The following is an 18,612-nucleotide window of genomic DNA, read 5'->3' on the forward strand; positions in this document are numbered from 1 at the left end:
ACGTCACGGTGAAACCGATGCGTACTGAGGTGGCGGCCTCTATATCCATAGATTTTGTTTGCGCGCTTGGGATTTTATCCAAATTTGACGCGGCAAGTAAACCGAGAACTTTTTATGCAAGGACTCCGTCGCGAAAGACTTCGTAGTCATTATTTCCTTCTGTTTTAAAATTAAATGACATTCAAAGCTACATTGCTCTCTGCTCATCTCTTTTTACATCTTTACTGCAACTGTCCACATCACTGCAGGTTAGTTAGGCCAGGTGGCTGGGCAGTGCTGCCCATGTTAAATGTGCCAGTAAAGCTGTTGTCGCGTATTATCACCGAGTCGATGTATGCGTACCATGCAGCATATAATGTATCCTCATTATTGTACTCGACTGTACTTTAAGACAGCTTGGCTTCAATTCCACGTGAAACGAAATCCAATGAAGTTCCAGCAAATGTGGAACAATACATAGTATATTGTTTACATGAGGTTTATTCTTATGATGAATGTCGTATATTACAATTAAACACACAACAGTACGTTCTGCAAACATTTGTTTTCTTCTCGTAGAAGGCTGCAACCTACAAGCCAACCAGTCCGAATACAAATACTAATAATGTCCTCAAGCAACAATAACTTAACACACTCGCAATAGTTTCATATAAATTGTAGCGCAACACAACAGGGTACCAGTTATTATTGCTCACAAGATTTAACACACAACTGATGAGTCTCTAAAGATTAAATAATAAAAAAAAAAAGAATGCATGAATGGTCAGTTCCTCCTGCAAACTTTGTGATTAATATCCACCAGTCACACGAAGAATGCTCCAAATCCAAATGTTTTCCTCATAGCATCCCAGTAGTACCGATTCCAGTTTTCTTTAGTAGTATCCATTTCACTGAAAACAAAATAGTAACATTAATTCAGCCACCAAAGTAGTAAGTGACTTAACTTTTACAGCTAAGTTCTTTCATTATATTAACTAGAACCAAAGTTATTACTAGAAATGAGAAGGTAGATACGAAACTATTTAAAACATACTTTGTACCACACAATAGGCAATTAATTCTTGTGCAACATGTTATTTTCAGGAATCCCTTTAACTAAAAAGTAGAATATTTGGAAAAAAAATGAATTTTACTCTTGAATACTTGGGGATTTATTAACCATGAATGGTATGAAGCGAGAGGTGAATATACAGTGAAGTGACTGAAAACCAATTATAAAGTACTTTTATTGTTTGTAAGGTTTCATTATTTGAGCAGTCTCACATATCATACCCAAAATCACACATTTCAAAACCAAAAGTTTTATCTACTTAAACCAGTCCACACTTTCATATCTGCAATACCTTCAGTTACAGAATATTTTCGTTCAATAGTGGGAGAAGTGTTGCATAGACAGCCCATTTTTCACTTCAGTCTTCTACTTGTCATAAAAATAAACAAAGTACGTGAAATCAAATTAACACTGCTTTCAAAGTTGCAAATCAGTTTTTATTTTAAAAAACTTTTGGTTGGGAATGAAAAACCTTGAAGGCTGAGGAGCCCTTCTGTCAGTGTCACTGCTTCCACTGCAAAAATGCAAATTCTAGTCTCAGAAAATGTGCTGGAATTTACACCACATTCTCACAAACCATGAAGCTAAAGATTATATAGTCAAAACAAAATAAGCCTGAAAGTAGAGGACCATGTGGTATAATCTAATTGGATTGGATTGATGGAGTTAAAGCGATCAAACTATCATGTTATGAGTCCATTCATTCTTTATTCATCAAGCCAGGAAGAGTCCTCAGATAGAAAGGACACCCAAGACAAATCCTGATGAAACTGACTGATCAAGATTCAATAATACCAAGAGGTAGAAGAAAGTAGAAGTGAGAGAGGGGTAAAAGGGTGAATTTGGGCAAGTTGCTCCACCCAGAAAGCAGGTTGAGGTCCTCAGGGCATGTTATGCAATGGGAGAGAGATTCTCTGCATCCAACCATCTTCTCTCTCCATTAGCACAAGAAAGCTAGCAACGCAGACAAGTTCGTAAAATCTCAACAAGGAGAACAATGGGGATGAGACATTTAACCAATGGCAGATGTAAAAGAATAAGAAGAATAATTAGGATGAGCAGGAGCCAGGCTGGAGCACCAAGCAAGAGCAGCCATGGCTCCCCCTGGGTCACAGCAGGTGACAATACACCTCTTTAATGCCTCAAGTGGCTGATGGGGCTAATGTGGCCTACCTCACAGAGGAGAGTGGAAACCACCTACATAAGTAACACACAAAACCAGATCAGCTGCTCTGGCATCATCCAGTAGCACCCGGAGACAGCATGTCAGCAAGCTTAACATTCTATCAGAAGGTGGTCAAATCCAGAAGGCTGTGGGCCACCATCAGATGGGCACTGCACCAACAATGGGGTCTATTCGTTGTGAGGAGCACAAAGGGAAAGCTGCCACATGTCATGGTCATGGTCCCCTTTATTGCTTGCAGTTTGTTCAGAGAAACTGGGCACACCAATTTGTGTTCCAAGCCTCCAAAAACTGATGGCATAGAGTTGTCTATAGGTCTGATTCCATCATCTCCAAAGTTGGCATTCCGATAGCTAACTGGTCAGCATGTTCGTTCCCTGGAATTCCAACGTGACCCGAGGACCAGAAAAAGGCAAGCGACCATCCAGTTTGATGGATATCAGGAAGGAGATTCTGGATAACAAAACTATGGGTTTTGAGGGTAGCACTGGTCAATAGTCTGAAGACTACTCTGGGAGTCACTGCTGATTAAGAACATCTTGCCTGTTCAAGAACGAACAAGACTGAGGGCTCGAGTGAGGGCCACCAATTCTGTGGTGAATACAGTGCATCCCTTCAGCAGGGAGCATAGTCTACTGCACCCCGCATGTAGGCAAAACCAGTTCATCCATTGACCTTAGAGCCTTCAGTGTATTACCAGTTCTGAAACCAGAAATTCATGAAGAATGGCCAGGAACATGCGATGAAAAACCATGGTATTAGCAGTGTGTTCAGTCAAAAGGGCAGGTTGAGTCACATCCCACGACATTTGGGCGTAAGTGACTGTTCCAAGACAAAAGATGACAGTGGGGGAAGTGATTTCAGAGCAGAGAAATTGTATGCTAACTTCGATCGTGACTCGGGTTGAGCCTCTACAATGCTGCAAGCAAGGCCGAGACATATGCCACATTCACATAACAAAGATGGGACAGGATCAGATCCTTGTAAAGTCTCAAACATATACTGCTGTCTGCCTATGGCCAGCAACATGTGGCTCCTTCAGTCACTGAATGGTATCCGGTTGCAGGTCCGCAGACTCCAGAAGGAAAGAGTCCTGAGGGACTCCTTCCTGATGAGGGTTACTGAAGGTGTGTTGCTTCTCAAACTGGGGCTTAACGGTAGTAGGAAGGTCGCCAACCACCAGGGAAGCGAGGTAGGTGAGCAGCCCCAAGGGTCAGATGTAGAAGGCGCAGGAGGGTGAGGGTACTGTCACGAGATATTATGACATTGTCATCGATGTAGAAAATGTCATACATATAGTATGCGAACAATCATATTTCTTCCTAATCTCCTGAAAAGGTGGAGAGTCAAGAGCCTGATGTTCTTGGGAGGCTCTCTGGACGACAGACTGCAGGGCTGTGAAGCCACAAGCAGAAAAAAGTCTGAGCCACTTCATTTACAAGCCACTTACCTTGGTGCCATCCACTCCAAATGGAGGCTCTCTCCATAAGCGTCACACAACCACATCAATGGCCACCTGACCAGGTACCCACTGCCTGGAGTCCCAACAGGCACATACTCCTTGCCATATGCAGGGAGTTACCTGTGCGGACACTGACTGCGTGATCTCCACGTAGTAAGATGGGTACCACCATTAAGGTATTTAATCCCCACAACAGAATGACTACCATGTATTACTCCTGCCAGAAAAGAAGGATAAAAAAAAGCAGAAAGGCACAAAAAGTGGAATGTACACCACATTCGGCACCCTTCCCTGCACAAACCGCACTTCTGTAAAATTTGGAAGAGGAATGGTAGGTCAAACTCAGCAAAGGAGAAAATGTAGTGACGGATTGAAGTGCTGTACGACATAAGTGAATGTCCAAAATCATAAACCAAATCCAAACATGGTTGGTACCGAGCAGACCATCCAAAGGAGTGTCGGAGGGGAACAAATTGTAGTAGGAGAATGAACATGCAGCTCAAAAGGGAAGTAGTGCTGCATGGGGCAGAGTCCTGTGACAGCCGAGCACTTGCTCATAAAAAAGATATGTGAATCCCATGGGAGGGGAGGGGGGGGGGGGGTTATTATCTGAAATGAATAGTGTTAGTGGGGAGGGAGGGAGGGAGGGAGGGAGGGAGGGGGAGAGAGAGGGAGGGAGGGGGAGAGAGAGGGAGGGAGGGGGAGAGAGAGGGGGGGGGACCTGAACAACACTAAGGATATTCTCAGTAAACAGAAAATAAGAAAGAGCACACTGAAGACAATAGCATGTACCACACATTTATAAAAGCTCTGGTTATGTTCACCGTGTCGCAGTAGTAGTCGTCGTCGTCGTAGTAAAGCATTCCATTTTAATGGATGAAACCCACAAAGGCAGGAGCACATCACCATCTTGTGATGGTTGAACACCTAGCCTTTTTCTTCAAGGTTACAATTATATTGTCTCATTCACCAGTCATTTCTTCTGAATACATTTTTTAGATATTTGAGCTTGCTATTCAGGTAGGATTTGCTGGACATTACTGTAGTTCCACATATCAACATATTTGAAATTGCTCTCTTCTGGAGTGGATGACAAGAGCTCTGCACAACTACATATGTGTAGACTGAGTATACTTTCAAACAAGATGGGAGTGTGTACACACAGTATAACCCCACTTTTCTGTTCCCAGAATTAACATTTTACCGCTGTTTACAACATTTTTTATCAGTCCCATCAAATTTCCTATGCCCACAATGTTAATTTGCATCTGGTTTTGCATCAAAATATTTACAATTTTCCCGCGATTTATGCATTACGAAAAAATGTTTGTGGAGAAAATATGATGCTGGTATAATGTTGGCCGTCCAGTAGTGTTTATAAACATTTTCTTGACACCAGGGTGCTCTATTCAGAGGATTTGAACAGGTAAACGAGTAAACTTTGTACCAATTTGTGCCGTATCTCCCGCCACTGCCAAGCTCTAGGTGGCATGGTGGCTGATGGGAGTAACTAGGTTCGTTCGAATCAAGATATCATGACCAATCAACCATTTTTAAACTGTCTCCACCGCGCAAATGCACTTTCGTGATGATTGTGATCATCGTGACACCTTTGTCGAACCATATTTAGCACGTTTTGGCATATGGCCACGTGGAGCGGTAGTTGACACTGTCATTCACTTTGTGTTGCTCAAATGTTTTTAGTGTAAACACATCACCAGTTACGTATTGTATTCGTGCTGAGCAAAATGTGTTTCGAGAATTTATTCTCATTGTCAAGTGTAGTATTTACGTATGTATTTTTTGTGATGTTACACAAACAAACAATTTTGTGTGTGTGTGTGTGTGTGTGTGTGTGTGTGTGTGTGTAGTCTTCTCTGTAACTGATGAGGCACAGTACCAGATAACCTCAAAAAGGTGAGTAAAGTGCAAGAGACACAGAACAACACATATTCAAACACTATACAAAATACTTTTTTAAATATTTGCACTTGACAATGAGAAAAATTCTTGAAACGCGTCGTGCTAAGCATGAAAAAATACGTAACTAGTGCAGTATTTCATTATTTAAATAATGAATGACAGCTGCAGGCTTTCCAAAAGCATCGATTATGATGTTTGAAATTAAGTCAAATGTTTCCACTTCCCAGACAGTTATCAATTCCAGTTACATCAGCAGTTTTTATTAGCTAACAAACCTCTATTGGATAATTTAAAAAAGTCCCTGACAAGTCTTTTGATGACTGTTATGTACATACACTCCTGGAAATGGAAAAAAGAACACATTGACACCGGTGTGTCAGACCCACCATACTTGCTCCGGACACTGCGAGAGGGCTGTACAAGCAATGATCACACGCACGGCACAGCGGACACACCAGGAACCGCGGTGTTGGCCGTCGAATGGCGCTAGCTGCGCAGCATTTGTGCACCGCCGCAGTCAGTGTCAGCCAGTTTGCCGTGGCATACGGAGCTCCATCGCAGTCTTTAACACTGGTAGCATGCCGCGACAGCGTGGACGTGAACCGTATGTGCAGTTGACGGACTTTGAGCGAGGGCGTATAGTGGGCATGCGGGAGGCCGGGTGGACGTACCGCCAAATTGCTCAACACGTGGGGCGTGAGGTCTCCACAGTACATCGATGTTGTCGCCAGTGGTCGGTGGAAGGTGCACTTGCCCGTCGACCTGGGACCGGACCGCAGCGACGCACGGATGCACGCCAAGACCGTAGGATCCTACGCAGTGCCGTAGGGGACCGCACCGCCACTTCCCAGCAAATTAGGGACACTGTTGCTCCTGGGGTATCGGCGAGGACCATTCGCAACCGTCTCCATGAAGCTGGGCTACGGTCCCGCACACCGTTAGGCCGTCTTCCGCTCACGCCCCAACATCGTGCAGCCCGCCTCCAGTGGTGTCGCGACAGGCGTGAATGGAGGGACAAATGGAGACGTGTCGTCTTCAGCGATGAGAGTCGCTTCTGCCTTGGTGCCAATGATGGTCGTATGCGTGTTTGGCGCCGTGCAGGTGAGCGTCACAATCAGGACTGCATACGACCGAGGCACACAGGGCCAACACCCGGCATCATGGTGTGGGGAGCGATCTCCTACACTGGCCGTACACCACTGGTGATCGTCAAGGGGACACTGAATAGTGCACGGTACATCCAAACCGTCATCGAACCCATCGTTCTACCATTCCTAGACCGGCAAGGGAACTTGCTGTTCCAACAGGACAATGCACGTCCGCATGTATCCCGTGCCACCCAATGTGCTCTAGAAGGTGTAAGTCAACTACCCTGGCCAGCAAGATCTCCGGATCTGTCCCCCATTGAGCATGTTTGGGACTGGATGAAGCGTCGTCTCACGCGGTCTGCACGTCCAGCACGAACGCTGGTCCAACTGAGGCGCCAGGTGGAAATGGCATGGCAAGCCGTTCCACAGGACTACATCCAGCATCTCTACGATCGTCTCCATGGGAGAATAGCAGCCTGCATTGCTGCGAAAGGTGGATATACACTGTACTAGTGCCAACATTGTGCATGCTCTGTTGCCTGTGTCTATGTGCCTGTGGTTCTGTCAGTGTGATCATGTGATGTATCTGACCCCAGGAATGTGTCAATAAAGTTTCCCCTTCCTGGGACAATGAATTCACGGTGTTCTTATTTCAATTTCCAGGAGTGTATATCATACATAAAGTGCAAGGGGGGTATCATATACACAACTTTTACAGCTTAAAACTATATTTCCCACATTTTACACCATTTTTTTGAAGTCTCTTGAAAAGTGTATAAGTGGGGTTTCACTGTATATTGCTTCACCACAGATCACGATACTCTTGTGTAAAGTATGTCAGCTCATTAGTCTCTACAAGACATCGTCATTATGTAATTCAGCTGATTACCGAGGATACAACACTGCCCACAGCCAGCATCTGAGTACAACAATGGAAAATGCTTAAGGTATCATTTCGATCTAATGTGACAACAATATAAACATTTTAGGCACGAAAAATATTCATATAATGGAAACACTTTATGGAATCAAACTGACAGAAAGAGGCATCACTTCAACAATTTGTAACAGTGATGGACCATATTACCGTTTGCAATCAGAATAAATGATTGACAGAGTTATTAAAGTGCACCAGAAGGCATTTTAATTATGCCAAAATGAACACAGCAACTATACTGGGATATTAGTGGCAAAATCTAAATTGAGTACCATTCAAGCACTGTTACTAAATATGTCAAGCGAAGACTGATATAACATGTCAAATGCTGCAGGATAATTCTGTAGACCATCTTTTGGTAGAATAGACACCCTACAAGAAATAAAAACCACGAAGTTACTTTATATGGTGGCAGAATCCCCACCACCACCACCACCCCCACCACCACCGCCACCACCACCGCCGCCGCCGCCACCAATAATAATAATAATAATAATAATAATAATAATAATAATAACAACAACAACAACAACAATAATAACCTTTCTGGCACATCCTTCTGTACCAGTTTCACCTCCGTACAGTCCGATAGCTCCTCTATGTCCATTGTGACGTCTGAGAAATGACCATCGGGCCATCCCTTGAACCTCCATTTCTGACAGATCTTAGCATTAGGAACCTGTGAACACACATCAGTTCCATAAAATAATATGGCATAATGGCAATGCAACTGTTTCCTTTGCATTGCACCTGTATTAGCCTGCACAAAAATGTTTCATTAAAATTATTTTCTTAACAAATGCAGTAGAAGTACAACAATCTGAAAATTAACAGAAGATGAATAATATTTAGTTACACATTCACTGCACTAATGCCACCCTCCAACTGCCAAATTATGCCTGGAAATTAGCAGCACTGCAAGTGGTTGTATGTTAAATTTCATTTTATTTAACAATGATTTGCCCAGAAGTCTAATGTGTTAGTACAATTATCACAAAAATTTACTTTTACAACAAAGCAATGCTTGACCAGACAAATCTTTAAATATGCTATTTTATTACAAACAGTACTAGAACACGAGCATTTGAAAATATCAGTACAGTAACACATGTATGACAACTATATAATGATTGCATGGCTCATTCATGAACACGTTGGCAGTTAGGGAAGGAGGATGGGGGAAGTGTGTGTGTGTGGGGGGGGGGGGGGGGGGGGGGCATATATGAAACTTTATGAAAAAATATTTATTTTGTAAGCTCACAATTGCAGTATCATACATGGACTGTTTAAACAGCAATTTGAAACTGGATTCCCTATTTTTCAAGCATTTGAGCTTTATGGGAAGAGACTTTAAAATATTGTTATCTGCAAACTTGTCATTGGTGCAAAAGAGGTGTTAATTCTTTGTGAATGTCATTCACGTGTCTGTGGTGTGTCATGGACATTTGCACTGCTTCCATAGAGATTAGGGTTAATTATAAATTGTGTATTGTGAAGCAGTGTTAACTTTTCCAAACTGATTAAATTTGTAAAAGTGAGAAATTCCCCTAACAAATAATTACCAACATATAATTGACCGTACATAAACAAAATGATGTCTTGTAGACTTCTGGTTACCAATGCAACCAAGTAGTCAAAGGCCAAAATCAGCAAAGTTCAGTTCTAGCAATGTGTGAAGAATATGATGTTCCAGTTTGCAGTCCTAAGAATTAGTGAAGACACAGGTCATGCAATATTTGTTGGAGGTGACTAATCCAAGAAGTGTAGACTGGGCCACCTATGGATTCACTGCAGGTGGTATAGACATTGTTTTGAAGTACTTAAACAGATTTTCCAAAAATTGTCTTTAACCACTAGTTAGACAACCCACACCCATTGAAAATATTTTAGACCTTGTAGCTATGAACAGACCTTACCTTAACAGTGTCAGTATAGAAAAAGGAGTTAGTGATTGTGATGATATAATGACAATTTTTACTAGTTAATAAATCGATCAAGAAGGCTAGGAGTGTATTTATGCTAGAAAATGCAGATATGCAGTAGTTAACATTCCACTTAGACAATGAATTGACATCATTTAATTCGAATATGACAGATGTAGAGGAATTATGGGCAAAGTTTAAACTGATTTTAAATTGTGCTTTGGAGATGTATGCGCCAAGCAAATGGCTTAATGACGGAAAAGACTTACTCTGGTGTAATAATGCTGAGGAAGCAGCGAGTGTTGAGCTCTCAGTTCAAAAATGAATGCGCAGCTGTCAACTGGCAAAGCGTGCTCATACAGAGGTTTATCGACAGATGTTCTCCCCTCTTGTGAATGGAACAGGAAAGGACATCACTAGTAGGGTACATGGTACCCTCCACCATGCACCATATGGTAGCTTGCAGAGTATGTATGTAGATGAACTTAGTACTTGATAAGTCTTTCTATTCCGCACAAGAATTTCTGTTATTGTAATATGTAGAAGGTGGTGGGTAGGAATTACTAATTCACACCACCTGTAGCCGTATTTACAAAGTTGTGATGTCTGTGTAATATGACGCATTCTATGTCATTACAATTTATCATGCAAAATTATCCATAGTACACAAAATAAACTACTTTCTTAATACCTTGCTATACTCTGAAGAGTCTGAATCGTGATTACAATTTTGGACCAAACATTAATATCTCTAGTCAGACTCATGCAAACCAAAGTGAACCAAACATACATATCACTAGACACTCTCATAGGAACCAAAAACAGGCCAAACATAAGCATCACGAATCTAACTCGTGAGATAAACACTTGTCAGTTACAATCGCGGATTAATTCTTAGCATTACATTACAAGAACTGGTTTCGGTTTGTTAAATCCACATTACAAATCAAGTGTACTAGTGGTTTTGTACTATGGTTTTTGAAGAAAAATTTAATAAATCCTTACAGAATGTTAAGAGAGGAGCACTTACATGGTCAGTGATGTTTAATCCAGTGACATGATTGTAGAAAATAAGAAGCATGCAAAACCCTTTGTTATAGGCAACAGTAGGGAACAGGAAAATTGGATACCTAAATCCTGTGTATTGTGGATTTGGCAGTAAGCAAAACCCACATAAATCATTTGGAAATATTCTGAGACTCTTGGCATAGAAGTATCAATTTCAAATTACTTAACTGAACACACAGGATTATTAGAACCATTTTCTGTTCTGTTTGATGACAAAATTTTGGGAAATACTAATTACAGAAACAAATCATTTTACCTGTCATGTAATAGACAACAAATGGAAAAAACAGAAAGTGGATGACACTTGGTACCCTGTTGCCTTCAACAAAATAAAGGCTTACCATGCACTGTGCATTTTGATGAAGTCATAAAAACCAAATATCTGAATGTATTGGTCTAAAAGCCTTATAGTAGAAATGCTGATATTTTAAAAAGTTTATGACTTACATTTTTGCAAAAAACAAAACAGTTGACAGTACTGACTGGCATCGAAAGACAGGACTTGTCGACCTTTGGAATGAGAAATTTACCCACTACATGAAAATGACAGTATAGACGAATTCTTGATGAAATAGTAAGAACATTTGGCAAACAAACAATTTAGTCCATCAAAATCAGCAATATTTGGGTTAAAAATTTATGAACTACATGAGGCAAGTACCAGCTTTTGTTGTGGTTTCAGATTACATAGTGGCTAAGACAAAACTGATTGGAATAGGTGTGCCTCAGATAATGTTGTCATGGACTTGTCAAAATCAAAACTGAATAAGGGATATACTTATTTTGTTGACAATTAGTACTCCTCCTCAAAACACTTTTTGAAGTTGGACCAGGGAAACAATGTTATTGAGACAGCACATAGCAATTGGCAAAATATGCCAAACAAATATTACAGAAAGGTGAATTTTTATGGAGAAGTTATAATAATAATTTGCTGCCTTTGAGACTGAAAGAGAAGCGTGACATTTGTACGATATCAATGAAATACTAAAGCAGAGAAATGGTGGAAAACATATCAAAGAGTTTAGAACAGCAAGGGAGCCCAAACACGTCCTTTAATACAATGAGGAAATGGGTGAAATTGAGTGTTAAAATCAGATGTTTACCTCTTTTCCAATCACGAGAAAAATACTCGAGGCATAATTTTTTATGTCTGATGTGGCTCTGTTTAAGTATGTACATTATCATTAAAACAAGTCAAATAAGTAAACACCTCTACTAATGTTTAAGAGTTGTAGGTATTTTCCTATTGGAAACTCATACCGGGGGAACATTTCTTCCCGTAATTAAATTTTTTATCTACTTTTTGGCATCTTGTTATTACGTTTCTCCTGAAGAAGTCACACATGAAGAACCCCAAGAAGATTATATTCTATTAAAGTACTGTTTATATATAAAAAATTGTATTTATGTTTATATTTCGAGACCTAAGTGTGTGTGTGTGTGTGTGTGTGTGTGTGTGTGTGTGTGTGTGTGTACGTCACAGGTATCTGTATGTCTGCTTGTATTGCAACTGTCTCGCCAGTCACTCCGACCCATTTCACATGTGTAATCTCCAACAGCTTGAGCATGGATTTCCTCTAATTAAATAGAATAACAAGGGGTTGACGATGTCACTTAATTCCTCTGGGTATTTACTGCAGCTGCCAAATTTTTCAGACACCGTGCTAGTGTCATCAGCAGACATAGTAATTTTATACTCCACTGTGGGCAGGTCATTAGCATAAATCAGAAACATTCAAGAGATCCAAAATACAACACGAGGGGACCTCAATGAGTAACTCTTCAATATCGAACAATAGGTACAATTTGCAGTTTATTGCTTCTGACATTTACTTCCAACTTCCTCTTTGTGATTTAAGTGTTCAGTGCGTTACCTAAAGAACAACTGATACCATAAAAATATTGGTGACTAACATCTTGTCAAAAAGTTTATAGCAGACAAAGCACCAGCTGGGATAAAATAAGACCAGAGCAGGAACCTGGCTGTGCCCTTTTGAAAGAAAAAACATTCCGGCATTTGCCTTCACTTTAACATATATCCACTGTCTCAGAGAGCGTATCTGCTCAATGATACTGAGTAACTGTTTCATTAAGATCTATGCACTCTTCTGTTTACCATTCATTTCAATATTATTAATATTAAGGGTGATATTGGAGGCCATCAGGAAACTACGTCAGTCTCATTCCTTAACACATTTCACGTAACTTCGATTTTGTATTCTTAAATTCATTCAACAAAGAAAGTTCTTATATAATTTAAATCACTTTGTTTAAAATTTTATACCTGTGTTTGTATATGTTAAGTCTGTCTGGGTTATTTCAAGCTTTTGATTCAATATACCATAGAATATTTTGGTGCCTACTGTAATCCACAGTTTCTTTAGCTGATGTTTAGAGAACACTCTGTAGATTCTTTTTGCAAGTAAGTCTTCAAAACTGAATGCAATTTTATTACTCAATGTGATGAATTTAGAATTGGAATAATATTCTAAGTGAATAGGCTTCCCATCTGATAGCTAAGGGCACTGCTTGTCTCACACACTCAACGTTATTCGGTGTTCTGACCAACGTTGGATGTCCTTTAGCCTCTTTTTTTTAATGTTGAATCAGTTGATCTGAAGTTCTTGACCCCAAATTTAATCATGTTACGGGATGGAATTTGTCCCCGGCTACTCACATGACAATGTCTGCGAAACTGTGTGACAACAATATAACTGCCACTTTTCAAATATGTCTCAATGATGAACACGCGATGCTCACTGGACCACTTCTCTAAGGCAACAAACTGCCTTGAGCAACCCTGACAACTCCGCGCTTCCCATCACCCTCGTCCATGTGACTGCCTACTGCGCATGAATGAAAACTCAGGTATTTCTGCTGCTCACAGTACACGACACACACAAGCCTTCCCAGAGAATCAGTCTACCTATTAATGACAACAATGTCAATATCCCCCAGAAGTTCCCGAGACTGGCCTGAACGTAGACAGAAGGAAGAAAGGGACTTTAAATATATAGATATTTATTCTTTACTAAGGTTTCAATGAGTTTTGTACACACTGTCTAGTAACTCGACACTTGCCCACCACATCACTCAAATACTATCTTTAATGGCAGTAACACTGTTTATTTCATATTTATCTAAACAAGCACCACCACCACCACCACCACCACCACCACCACCAAGGGTGAGGAAATCCAGAACTGTCCCATGGGCACAGACACCAACAAGCACCCATCAAGCTCATTCATCGATAGGCACACGTAGTACAGGCTTCCTGCTAAGCATCCCTGTCACAAGGTTTCTGCACATGCGTGACACTCTTGGCTGTCTGTAAGCATATCAGCAGTTTGCCTACTACTGCCCGTAAGCATCCAGCTGCCCATGTGTAGGCTCCCTAGCTGGAACAGCATGATTTAGGGCATGACCTGTTTACAAATTGCAATCAAAATTATTTTGATATGAGGGAAGCATTCAGTTATCTACACATTCTAGTAAAAATGTCATTATACTTCAAGTAGTTTCCCAAGTAAGGAAGTGCGACATTTCAGAATGAGCCATAATACAGGTAAACTACTGTAACACAGTTGGTCTATACAAACCTATATAGGCAAAAATTTAAATTTAATTATGAAGGACCAAAACATTACAGTTGATGTGCAGGAATTCTGTCTTACATCACCATAAAAACCTCTTGTAATATTGGTAGAATAATATTAACAGACATTTATTTTCAAACAATCTTACCAACTCCAAAAATTCTCCATGTATGTTTCCACCAAAGAGCTCGAATTTTCCACCAGGTTTCACTTCCATTACAACAGGACCATTGGTGAATGCCTGTACTAGCTGTAACAATTAAAAATGTCAGAACAGCAGATTATATACAAAAAAACAAAGAAGATGACTTAACAAACGAAAGCGCTGGCAGGTCGATAGACACACAAACACAAACACAAACATACACACAAAATTCTAGCCTTCGCAAACAACGGTTGCTTCGTCAGAAAAGAGGGAAGGAGAAGGAAAGATGAAAGGGTGTGGGTTTTAAGGGAGAGGGTAAGGAGTCATTCCAATCCCGGGAGCGGAAAGACTTACCTTAGGGGGAAAAAAGGACGGGTATACACTCGCACACAAACACATATCCATCCACACATATACAGACACAAGCAGACATATTCAAAGACAAAGAGTTTGGGCAGAGATGTCAGTTGAGACGGAAGTGCAGAGGCAAAGATGATGTTGAATGACAGGTGAGGTATGAGTGGCGGCAACTTGAAATTAGCGGAGATTGAGGCCTGGTGGGTAACGGGAAGAGAGGATATATTGAAGAGCAAGTTCCCATCTCCAGAGTTCGGATGGGTTGGTGTTAGTGGGAAGTATCCAGATAACCCGGACGGTGTAACACTGTGCCAAGATGTGCTGGCCGTGCACCAAGGCATGTTTAGCCACAGGGTGATCCTCATTACCAACAAACACTGTCTGCCTGTGTCCATTCATGCGAATGGACAGTTTGTTGCTGGTCATTCCCACATAGAATGCATCACAGTGTAGGCAGGTCAGTTGTTAAATCACGTGGTTGCTTGCACACGTGGGTCTGCCTTTGATCGTGTACACCTTCCGGGTTACAGGACTGGAGTAGGTGGTGGTGGGAGGGTGCATGGGACAGGTTTTACACTGGGGGCGGTTACAAGGGTAGGAGCCAGAGGGTAGGGAAGGTGGTTTGGGGATTTCATAGGGATGAACTAAGAGGTTACAAAGGTTAGGTGGACGGCGGAAAGACACTCTTGGTGGAGTGGGGAGGATTTCATGAAGGATGGATCTCATTTCAGGGCAGGATTTGAGGAAGTCGTATCCCTGCTGGAGAGCGACATTCAGAGTCTGGTCCAGTCCCGGAAAGTATCCTGTCACAAGTGGGGCACTTTTGTGGTTCTTCTGTGGGAGGTTCTGGGTTTGAGGGGATGAGGAAGTGGCTCTGGTTATTTGCTTCTGTACCAGGTCAGGAGGGTAGTTGCGGGATGCGAAAGCTGTTGTCAGGTTGTTGGTGTAATGGTTCAGAGATTCCGGACTGGAGCAGATTCGTTTGCCACGAAGACCTAGGCTGTAGGGAAGGGACCGTTTGATGTGGAATGGGTGGCAGCTGTCATAATGGAGGTACTGTTGCTTGTTGGTGGGTTTGATGTGGACGGATGTGTGAAGCTGGCCATTGGACAGATGGAGGTCAACGTCAAGGAAAGTGGCGTGGGATTTGGAGTAGGACCAGGTGAATCTGATGGAGTTGAGGTTGGAGAGGAAATTCTGGAGTTCTTCTTCACTGTGAGTCCAGATCATGAAGATGTCATCAATAAATCCGTACCAAACTTTGGGTTGGCAGGCCTGGGTAACCAAGAAGGCTTCCTCTAAGCGACCCATGAATAACCACCTTCCCTACCCTCTGGCTCCTACCCTTGTAACCGCCCCCAGTGTAAAACCTGTCCCATGCACCCTCCCACCACCACCTGCTCCAGTCCTGTAACCCGGAAGGTGTACACGATCAAAGGCAGAGCCACGTGTGAAAGCACCCACGTGATTTACCAACTGACCTGCCTACACTGTGATGCATTCTATGTGGGAATGACCAGCAACAAACTGTCCATTCACATGAATGGACACAGGCAGACAGTGTTTGTTGGTAATGAGGATCACCCTGTGGCTAAACATGCCTTGGTGCACGGCCAGCACATCTTGGCACAGTGTTACACCATCCAGGTTATCTGGATACTTCCCACTAACACCAACCTATGCGAACTCCGGAGATGGGAACTTGCTCTTCAATATATCCTCTCTTCCCGTTACCCACCAGGCCTCAATCTCCGCTAATTTCAAGTTGCCGCCACTCATACCTCACCTGTCATTCAACAACATCTTTGCCTCTGCACTTCCGTCTCGACTGACATCTCTGCCCAAACTCTTTGTCTTTGAATATGTCTGCTTGTGTCTGTATATGTGTGGATGGATGTGTGTTTGTGTGCGAGTGTATACCCGTCCTTTTTTCCCCCTAAGGTAAGTCTTTCCGCTCCCGGGATTGGAATGACTCCTTACCCTCTCCCTTAAAACCCACATCCTTTCTTCTTTCCCTCTCCTTCCCTCTTTCCTGACGAAGCAACCGTTGTGTGTATGTTTGTGTGTGTATCGACCTGCCAGCACTTTCGTTTGGTAAGTCACATCATCTTTGTTTATTTTTTTATATATATATATATATATATATATATATATATATATATATATATATATATATATATATATATATATATATTACTTCAAAGCTAACCAATGGTAGATTTTTACCTCAATACTTGTGAGAGCATTGTAAACTTCTTCCTTCCTGCACTGGAGCTTCACAGACATTGTCAAAGTAGTTGTGCTCAGTTTCTTTGATGACCCTTCTTTGCTTGGACTGTCCATTTGAACCTGAAAATTATTAGATAGATTCGACCACATTACAGTACTGAAACTGTATTTCAATTTTTTATATTTACTGCAATTACACAAATAAATCTAGAGAAAACAAAAAACCACAGTACCTTGCTTTTGAAACCAGCAGTTAAGCTAGCAAGGCTGTCTTGTTTTGTTGCTTGCTCATCCTCTTTCTTTGGCAGTATCATGCCCTTAGCAAATTCTGTAGAAATTTAAAGGACTATAAGTTTGAACATTTATTTTATAAATATTTGATACAAAACTCGTGATACAATACTGATAACACAGTCTTACCTTCCCTTAATGCTTTTATATATTTTGCCAACTGACTTCGAATAACATCCCTTGCATCTTTGGCGATAATTTCTTTCAGCCTGTCAGCCTCCACACTGTGAGTTTTTACACTGAAGTCTACCTGTAAGTTTAACAGTGAACTACAATGTTAACCAAGTCTGGGATGATAATTCACATTAATTGCTGGCCAACATTTAAAGTGCCACAGACTAATGCCAGGACTTTTAATTAAATGTGTACAACACTAGTGTACTTTCAGTTACAAAATAGTTGTTTAAAATAATAATTGTCATGTGGAAAGAAGCACAAAATTCTGAGAACCAGCTGAAAAATGACAAGTACATTTTAATTTAAAACAAGAACCTATTTCTGCCTGAAATAACATTTAGTCATTAAAGGAGCTCTCTTTAGAGTAGCGAGAAATGGCATGTGGAGCATCACATGCCTGCACAAACGCAGAACTGCTTACATGCAAATCCAGGTGGGTCGTGGGACGTTTGAGTCAGTTAAGACTTTAGCAGTACCATATATATAATGAGACGGATAAAATTGTCAAGTTCTAGCGAAGTGACACATTGTTTCTTTAGCTGTACAGCATGTCTGTTCAAAGCGATACCACATAAATGGCATACAGCAGGTGAGACAGTTTGAGACTCAGCACTCATTCAGTTGCCAATCTCTGCAATCAATAGTGAAGTTGGACTGAACGGTAGGGAAGGGGGGAGGGGGGGGGGGGTTGTATATAGATAGGTGCTATAACTGACAAAACCAAGTATAACAGCGGTGTCTGACTGAAAACAGTGGGGTAGGAGGAAAATTATTGTTTACCAGTACTGTTCAATGGAAATGATTCTAGCATCCAACTGACAGGCAAATTGAGAAGATATCTATCTTCCCACAAATTAATGGCTTAAGTGGTTGGAAAGAAAATTACACAGTTTGGTGGATGTGGATGAAACAGATTAAGAAACTATTTAAGCTCATACTGGACACCATGTTCTTGCTGCCTGTGAGGGATAGTTTCAATTTCACAAAGGCATAACAAAAATTGCAGCTGATGACAGTGCCTCCAGAGTGCAGACCGATTATGAAAAAATCTTTTCAAAGGCAAGGGCTTTGGAAGTCTTGTGTAGTGATTGGTTTAAACTAAAAAGGGGACTTAATGACCAAGCTGTGATCCAAGTAAGAAATTATATTTTCACACAAGAGGTGGTTTCCTTCAACT

General features: G+C 41.3%; 1 protein-coding gene across 1 annotated transcript in view; it reads right to left on the reverse strand.

Annotated features, from left to right (window-relative positions):
- Positions 1-464: 464 nt before the first annotated feature.
- LOC124555240 (activator of 90 kDa heat shock protein ATPase homolog 1) overlaps positions 465-18,612 on the reverse strand; it is an 87,589-nt gene continuing 69,441 nt past the window's right edge. Inside the window, exons 5-10 of the mRNA XM_047129100.1 lie at positions 17,388-17,508; positions 17,201-17,295; positions 16,965-17,087; positions 14,385-14,486; positions 8,187-8,323; positions 465-890 (exon numbers count right to left, since the gene is read on the reverse strand). Coding sequence (XP_046985056.1) covers positions 803-890; positions 8,187-8,323; positions 14,385-14,486; positions 16,965-17,087; positions 17,201-17,295; positions 17,388-17,508 — 666 coding nt within the window. The 3' untranslated portion in view covers positions 465-802. The remainder of the gene's footprint in view (positions 891-8,186; positions 8,324-14,384; positions 14,487-16,964; positions 17,088-17,200; positions 17,296-17,387; positions 17,509-18,612) is intronic.

This window comes from Schistocerca americana, chromosome X, assembly GCF_021461395.2.
Source record: "Schistocerca americana isolate TAMUIC-IGC-003095 chromosome X, iqSchAmer2.1, whole genome shotgun sequence".
In the NCBI taxonomy this organism is placed as follows: domain Eukaryota; kingdom Metazoa; phylum Arthropoda; class Insecta; order Orthoptera; family Acrididae; genus Schistocerca; species Schistocerca americana.